Here is an 8,257-nt window from a genome sequence, read left to right as displayed (position 1 = left end):
GACTATTATCTGCTGAGTGACATAATCCAGTTTGTCAGGAGGTCCGAGGTAACGCGGAGGCTGGCTTTCAGTAAAGCAAATACCGTCAGTTTTGTGTTTAAGGGCTCGTAGGCGCCTATCAAAACAAAAGCTGTGAGAAATTTTGCTATTTTAGTAATCTTTTTTTTATTATTATTTCATAAGCTTTACAATGATACAGAAAATAATGCATGGGCGCGCGTAAACATGGAATTTCTCTTCGAGTGTTTAACTCGCTAGCTCACGAGTGAGCGCAGCGAACGAAAGAAATGTTGAATTGAACACGAGAAAAGAAATTTCATACCTACAAGCAACCACGTATTATTTTGTTTATCATATAAACATAATAGCCCTTTACTGACAAGACAAGTCAACTTTATTAATAAATGAAAATAAAAGGATCGCCAAACGTTGAATAAAAATCGTAAAGTGCGTTGGCGCTAAGGCTCAAGATGAAAACATGCGTTGTAACATTACGAAAACAAACAATAGGCGTAATTTTCCATATACAAAATCCTCAGACAGTGACTTGGTCCTTACCGACAGAAGATATCCTTCAGGTACACGGCTAAGATCGGCCTGTGGCAAATCTTTCAGTTGTCGATTTTCGTTCTCAGCCGCTAGAAATGCCATTAGCAAAGCGACTGAAAAAGTAACTTTCGGTTTTTCTTTCCGTATTTTTGTTTTTTCCCTTCTAGGAAAGTTTTAACGTCACTGTCTGTAAGCGATACGGATTTTCAATGTTTTAGCAGCTATAATCCGAAAAAATTCCGACAAACGACCCTGGTTGAGTATAGTGAAGGTTGACCGAGTGGCGCGAAGAGGGAGTGTCGGGCTAGCAGCTGCAGCTGATTGGCGATATCAAACACACGAAAAAAAAATCGATATTTTTCCATGTGTGTGTTCCATGTGCGCTCGTTCGATTTTGAAATCACACGTATGATTTCAGCCCAAATTGCACGGCACGAGGTTCAATTATCACTTTATTACATCCATTTTGAAATCGCTTTAAAAAAAGGACTTGGTCAGTTCAAATATTTTATTGATGCAGTACTGAGCTAGTTTGAAATTAAATTCATCCATTTTTGTGGGGGGAAAAACAAGAGTTTTGCAAACAAAGGTTGCAAAATTTACCACATGATACTCTTTGTCTTTCATTTTCCTACAATTAGATTGGTTACTTTATACAAGCCTTGAAATCTGATTGGTTGTTTTGTTTTCAATGTAGCCTCCTCATTGGCTGGGAAAATGATACAATTTAAAGCAAAAAAATAGTGCGATTCGTGAATAAATCACACCAATTAGAGCCAATCAGATTACAGGGACCACCAGTGATTTCAAAATGGGTGTGATAAAGATAGTTAATTTTTCGTGGTTTCTTTAAAAGTAGCGCGCTTAGATAACAACTGGGAGCTGGTCACTATATTGGTTCGTATATTCACAGTTAATTACTCATCACTTCACGGCTTTATTTGGAACCAATACACATAGTGACCAGAGCACTGCACCGGTATCTTAAGGGTCATGGGTTCAAATCTCGTACAGGCCTAAATCTTTTTCAGGCCTTATTTTCGCTACCGCTAAGTAGTGTTTGTTTCTGTTCGCTTTCATATTCAAGTTAGATCTTGTGGATGTTTGAAAAGGGATATTGGCAGGAAATACATGTCTGCTCTATCTTAAATCTGCATTGGACCACAAACTTTTTAGTGATGTTTCAGCTGTTAAACTGTCTCTTACTGATAAGGACCTGATAATCACGCATTATATTCCTTGACCCTTTAGCTCCAAGAAGTGATTAACATGTAAATTCTCCCTATAATATCCATACATTATCCAGCAAACGGGTAATGAGAATACTTAAACTTGTAAGGTTGAAGTTGTTATCTTGATTTAACAGCAGATTCTTTTGACTAATTTACAAGGAAACGTGTAGCAGCTAGAGGGGAGAATTATCAATCAGATCTGGGAGTTAAAGGGTTAACATGTGATCTTTTATTCAAAGGGTTGTTGTGCCTTTCTGCAATTTGATTTTTTTTTTTTTTTTTTTACATAGCTTCAACATTTACGTATGCATTGCTGGCTTACATCGGGATAATGTTTTTACACAGAGATCAGAAATTAGTTTGCCTTTCCTTTTTTTTGTTTACCAGCCATTTTTGTCTTAGAAGTGACCATTTATGTCTTAAGAAATTTATATGCACTTCGATCTGGCAAATGAAATAATAAATACCGCCTTGTGTGTCAAGTGTCACTCCACAATCACAGCTCCCGGCCTCAGCCACGTTCTGATCACGAGCGAAACCTGGAGATTGATCGCATTCAATACGTGTACCATTTAATATATGCAAGGTTTCGTGATTACTAATCAACCAATTACAATCGTCTTTAAAGGAAAGGAAACTACGGGTGTAAACCAAATTTGGTTAATATCTCGCTTAGTTGCAGCCACGCTTGGCGATTTAAGATAAAGTATAAAGTCATTGATAAAGACCATTTCCTTGTTAAATACAAGTTGCTTTTCTGTATTTCGAGTTTGTGCTAGTGTCTGAATTATGGGCTGCTAATATGTCATGATTTTCACTGGCTTTGTAGTCGAACTGGCAGTTTTTAAACCTAACTGGTTTGATTTGTTTGTATACTGGTAAACAGGAGAGTTTTGTCCAAAGTAGTAGACTTCTCAGCCTTATGTAAAGCTGTATACAGTTTTATGTAAATCTTTTTTGATTTACAAGTTTATAGGGTCTAACCGGCATGAACGATTGGTACATATACATTTGGGAGGGTATTGTTCTAAAGATGTGGACTTTCTAACTGACAGTTGTATGCAAAGTTTGTTTGATATGTTAGTTTAGCAGCCTGATTGACATGGTCGATTTGGGCACGTGCGTATATTTTGAAACTTTAGTCCAAAATAGTTGACTTTCCAGTCCAACTAGCAGTGTAATGAAATGTTGTGCAGATTAAGGCAAGTTTGAGTTCTCGTGCGTATATGTAAACTGACTTAAAAAAAATACCCTTTCGTTTCTCTTTACACCCTCGTGAAACTGTTTACATGAATCCAAAAGGACATCACCCAAGCATCCGCGGAAGCGTGTTCTACCGGTCAAGAACCGGTCATTGGTTGTGAGATCACCTTGCTAGTTTAATCGCTTTTTTCACTTCTTGTAACATTGAATCTTGCACTTTTTGCCGAACTGGTTAACACTTTCAATGACATCTTTTCCTCATTGCCCTTTGGTTAAACTTCCTTTTTCCTTAAAACTGAATGACTTTACAATTGGGAAGACTTACTCAGATCGGATAGGAATTAAGGTTACAATGCTTTTAAAGGTGCCACGAGCTGGGCGGTCAATCTAACACTTTTCGGAGCAAATAGCACCTAACCACTTGCCAAAAAATCAGATTTAACCAAGTGCATTTCTTCTCACCCTGAAAATATGCTCCTTCGAGTCATCTGCTCTTTTCTGAGTGACTTTCTCCTCAATTTTCGTATATTTATAGTTAAGATTTAAGGTAACCAAGTTGAAGTAAGCGATATAAACATTGATAGAAAATGTCAGCTGACTTAAAAATAATCAAGAAAGAGATCTACGAAGGAAAATCTGCATAAAGGCTTTCATATAAGAACAAGATAAACAGAAACGTTAGAGAATAAACTATGTACCATATCATTAACATTCACTCAGATATGGTAAATGTTGCACAGACATCAAAAAATTTTAAAAAATGGCCTTTTAAAAGACTGATAATGGCCTCTAAAGATCACTCCTAGAAACAGCTTCCTTGATGCAGTTAACAAAATTTATCTCAGTTTACTTATTCGATTCCATGTCCTTGGTGTAAAAAAAATTAGGTCATAAAGAAGTCACCAAACTGAAGATCACCATCAGTGGGGAACTGGTCTAGACACCCCATGTGTCCAGGCTTGGAACATTTGGTCCAAACACCCGATTTGTACAGCGCATCCCCATTTGCGTTTCCAATAACTTGCCAATGCTCTGCATGATGATACATGTTGGGTCCATATCGATTACGAGAGGAAAGAGCTGGATTGCGCGCGCCAATGACCCACTGACCAGCAAACATCACTTTAGTGGGCTGCTGACCATTAGCTACAAGTATCTCGGCCTCAAGAGTCGGTCTTCCCCACAAGTCAACAGTCCAGCCATTTCCTTTGATCTTAAAAATGCCAGATTTCATGCGTCCATTTGTGCAGCATTCTGTTCCTTTTTTATCTATAAATTTATAGCCTGCCGCTTCAAATCTCGGACGAAGATTTTTAATTGCTGTGTAGTTGTCTGAAATAAAGTAGATGTCAGCGTCCCGCTCCCATGGCAACACCTTTTTGAACTTAACAGCACCTTCAACAGAGAAAAATTAAAGTTGATTAGCTTGAAATGTTTCACTTAAAACTTTCTTAATGCCATCTTGGGATGACCATGGTAATGGTGGCACTCTGGCCACCTCAAAGTTTGAGGGGAGGTTTCCAGATAGTATTACTCTTTTCGACATCAATAGAAACAACTGTCATTGACTCTAAAATAACTTTGTTGTCTTTTCAACGAAACAAGAATATCTATTATAAACGAATTCTTAAAAAATATCAAGGACTAATATAGGTCAGAGCGACCTTCTCTTATCATTAATGTTTCTTCTATCAGTAGGACCAACCTATGTGGATCCTGAAAAGGCAACGGAGTCTATTTAAACTGCACGTCCCTCAAATATAGTAGTCACATGAGCACATTACCTAATAATGTTCCTGCATTAAGTTGACAGTAAATCCCAGCTTTCTCACATTCATTCAGGATAAACTTGACTATGTCAGCGAGATTCTCCAAGTCACAAGGAGGAACAGTGAGTCCTTTGGCTCGAAAACGACAAGAAGATTTACCGCTATGTGCATGTCCACCTCTCCTGCATCCATACCAACGCACTCGTCCATTAGACTCCACCCATTTCTTCAAATCCCATTTTTTAGCCAAGGCGACATATTTTTCATCTGGAATTTCTCGCTCGTAAGTGTCGAACATGACATCAGGGCAGCTGGCAACAACTTTCTCTGGATGTTTGAGTTTTAATCGCCAGAATAAATCTTGAAAGGCACCGAAATGTAGCCTAGAAAAGCAAGAAATAACAAATGAAATCTTGAGGTGTTCACTTTGAAAGGAAATTCACACTCTTTCTATGGCTCCATCCCATTGAGAGGTGAGGTGGGAGACTTGTCCAATGTTTCCTGGTCAAATTGGAATTTAGAATGTTAAGACTACATTATGCTTTTTCCTTAATCCACATTTTTAAATATGGGTATTGAAATACCCAGTACCGTGAACCAATTCAGGCCTGTAAATGCAGCCTTCGGGTTATACACACAACCGAAAACGAAGCTCCTAAGTAACTGTTGACGGGCTTTCATTCCAGTGAGCTCAAAGAAACAAGTTGTATGTGGACACAAACAGTTCAGAAAGCACCTTCCTCGTCTAAAACTTCTCTCCCTAGCATTTGTCCCTATTCCCCTCATGTAGTAGTAAATTTATATAAAGAACTTAAATACAAACTTACTTTCTATTAATTCCAAGTTCCTGGAGTTCTTTGGTTTTTGCCATAAATGGACCAAGCAGCACATCACATTGTACACAGTCATTAAATGAGTGGTAATACCCATCTGAAAAGTATGCAGTCCAATTTCTGAATTGCACTTGACGACAGCTATTGTCCCACTCCCCCCGTTGATTCTTTTGGCTTCCCCCTACAAGGATGGTATCCCTGTTCTCACTCAGTACCCGTACTAGGCGTTCAAGATTAACATCATCAGTGAAGTAAGTGATATCTGGTGCAAAGAGTGCATAGGGTGTGGCCACCATCTTGAGTAACTCAGACCATGTTTGTCCATGTGTAAGGTCATCAGATCCCATGTGCTTTAAATTCAAACTTGGTTCTTTCAGCCTCTTTAATAACCGTAAAGTTTTTCTTGACAAAAATATTACAGGAACACTTGGATAATATGTGGCAATGCCTTCAAAGACTTTTTGTAGCTTTTCAGGTGATAGTTCCCTTGGTGACGTTAAAATCATCGTCACAAGTTCATCGATTGGAACAAAGTCTGTGCAATTTTCCCCCTGGAAGCCTTTCCTATAAAATGGATACCCATAAGTAGAATCATTTCCCATGAATTTCTCAGGACAAACCTCTCTCTTTGTAACATGAGTTTTTGAAGAGGAATCGCCAGGAACTTTGTCTACATGCTCTGATTGTCCATCCACGAATTTTATCATTTGCTTCACATGTTGAATATGTCGTTTAACACGGTAGAACTGCCGTTGCGAATGTATCAAGCCCTCTTGTGTCTCAAAAAGTTCTACTAGTAAGCGCCGTAGTTTTCTTGCAAAGCCCCTAAATTTCTCTAAGCGCTTTAAATCGTTAGCCAATGCTCTGGGACGACTCTTAGTGTGGACGTGAAGATTTGATGAGAGATATATAATAAACAAAATAGTTACGATGGCGAGTACCAGGTAGAGATGCTGCATTCGACCCATAGTAATGCTATTTAATACATTGATATAATCAAGTTTTACAGTGAAGACTGTTTTGAAATGACATGAATGAAATCCTTCCTAAAATTCTATGAAAAAAAAAGGACCAAAGTTAAAATTCATCCTAAACTGCCTATATGTAGAAGATCCAATAATGGTCTGATATCTCAGCAATATCTCAAATTTCGAGGTTATCACAAAGAACACTTGGATCGTTTCTTTTTCGCTGTTTTTGGTCTCTGGCACACGTTTGGTAGGATCGATATATGCTTAAAGAGGGCCACGTGATATACCTATGAGCTACCTGATGACACGTCTTAATTATTCAGTACGTTGATAGACTGTTGACTTCTTTAGAAAATCTCGAATTTCATCATTCAGTGAGTGAGGAATGGCTCTCCTGAAAGGCACAATTCATTTATATCGAGCAACGGAGGAGAGGCCAATTGAAAGATGTAAGTCAAGAATTAATTTCACTATTTTACTAAAGAAATCTTATCGCCGGATTTTCTTGGTCATAAATACCAAGCCAAAATTTCGGGTTATATCAGCACAACAGCAGCTTAATCTGGAATAACCCTTGTAGATTACCTCTGGCAGTCAAATTAGTAATGAACTTTGCAAAATACTTGAAGTGAATTTATAACATTTCTGTTGACCGTTGGGGAAATTAACCTTCAAACATCAAGTGGCCGAAATATTTAACCGATAGCTGTAAAAGCCATTAACCCCTTGAGACCATCATCTAAACAAACGTCCTCTGAAAGAACACGTGGTTACTGGTTATGTTTTTCTTTTAACAGGTAAGATCCAAATTCGAGTCGGTATGTTCTTAGAAACTTGAAAAAATTTTACCTTGAACTGTGCGTGTGTGGGCCGGCATCGGTTATTTTTATCAAAACTTACTTTGATAAGGTGAAGTCGACAGAAAGAACTCTTAAAAAAAAGACAAATGAATAAAGAGGGTACGTTTCTAAAGAAACTATGGTGCTGCGTCGGTGGAAGAGTATAACAGGGTTAATTAGGAGAAGAGGCTAATATCGAAACGTCAGCTTTGAAACTCTTTATTGTGGCCAATTTACGTTCTTAACTCAGTTGACAATACTAAATTCCCCTCTCCAAAAAATAATTGGTCCCTTTTTTTCGTCAGTTTTCTTGAATGTCTTACCGAATGATTGTAGCCATCCCAACACCGCAGAATAATGAGAGCTTTGCACAGGCAGCCTGCTAAAACGTTACTTAGTGATATCCTCTAAGTAACATATTTCTTAATTTAAAATTTGTGAATTTATACTATGAAATTCACATTCTAATGTTTTCCATTCGTAAATCACTCTTTGTCTCAAAATGAGCGCCTGCTCGTAGACTACTATGTAACAAATGGCAAGAACTTCCAAAACATGATTTTAAGTGGATCATTTCATCCGGTTTTTTGCCTTTGGTTTCATTTAGCAAAGCGCAGCAAGTCAGTTGTAGTGGTCTCCCTAAAACAGTGCCCAAGAATTTTCTCGAGGAAGACACCCACGAAGGTTTGGAGTAACCTTTACTAGATCTCCGTGGATTGCACGTGCGAGGAAATTCATGTAGGGCCTCGCTTTTAGATTTTGCTAAAACTATTCACATTCATAATGCTCGTGTGTTCGGTTAAGTAACAATTCAACGGTAAAGACTCACTTACTAGTCAGTTAGGCATGTTGAAGAAAATA

At 38.1% G+C, this 8,257-nt stretch overlaps 1 protein-coding gene across 1 annotated transcript; it reads right to left on the bottom strand.

Moving 5' to 3' along the window:
- Positions 1–1,654: 1,654 nt before the first annotated feature.
- On the bottom strand, positions 1,655–8,257 carry LOC113675187 (uncharacterized). The gene is made up of 3 exons (XM_027191728.2): positions 5,581–8,257; positions 4,769–5,136; positions 1,655–4,379 (listed from the first exon to the last, which is right to left on the bottom strand). The coding sequence occupies exons 1-3, from the start codon at positions 6,552–6,554 to the stop codon at positions 3,868–3,870; spliced, it is 1,854 nt and encodes a 617-aa protein (XP_027047529.2). The 5' UTR covers positions 6,555–8,257; the 3' UTR covers positions 1,655–3,867.

This window comes from Pocillopora damicornis, chromosome 12 (genome assembly GCF_964200805.1).
Source record: "Pocillopora damicornis chromosome 12, jaPocDami1.2, whole genome shotgun sequence".
Taxonomy (NCBI): Eukaryota; Metazoa; Cnidaria; class Anthozoa; order Scleractinia; family Pocilloporidae; genus Pocillopora; species Pocillopora damicornis.
This window is presented reverse-complemented; position numbering and strand designations above follow the sequence as displayed.

What these genes read in the sequence shown, in the direction of transcription:
- LOC113675187 (XM_027191728.2), bottom strand. Translation starts at nt 6,554, where the DNA reads ATGGGTCGAATGCAGCATCTCTACCTGGTACTCGCCATCGTAACTATT. An exon ending in GAACTTGGAATTAATAGAAA is followed by an intron (nt 5,137 to 5,580) that starts GTAAGTTTGTAT and finishes TTGCTTTTCTAG; the next exon opens with GCTACATTTCGGTGCCTTTC. An exon ending in TAATGCAGGAACATTATTAG is followed by an intron (nt 4,380 to 4,768) that starts GTAATGTGCTCA and finishes TCTCTGTTGAAG; the next exon opens with GTGCTGTTAAGTTCAAAAAG.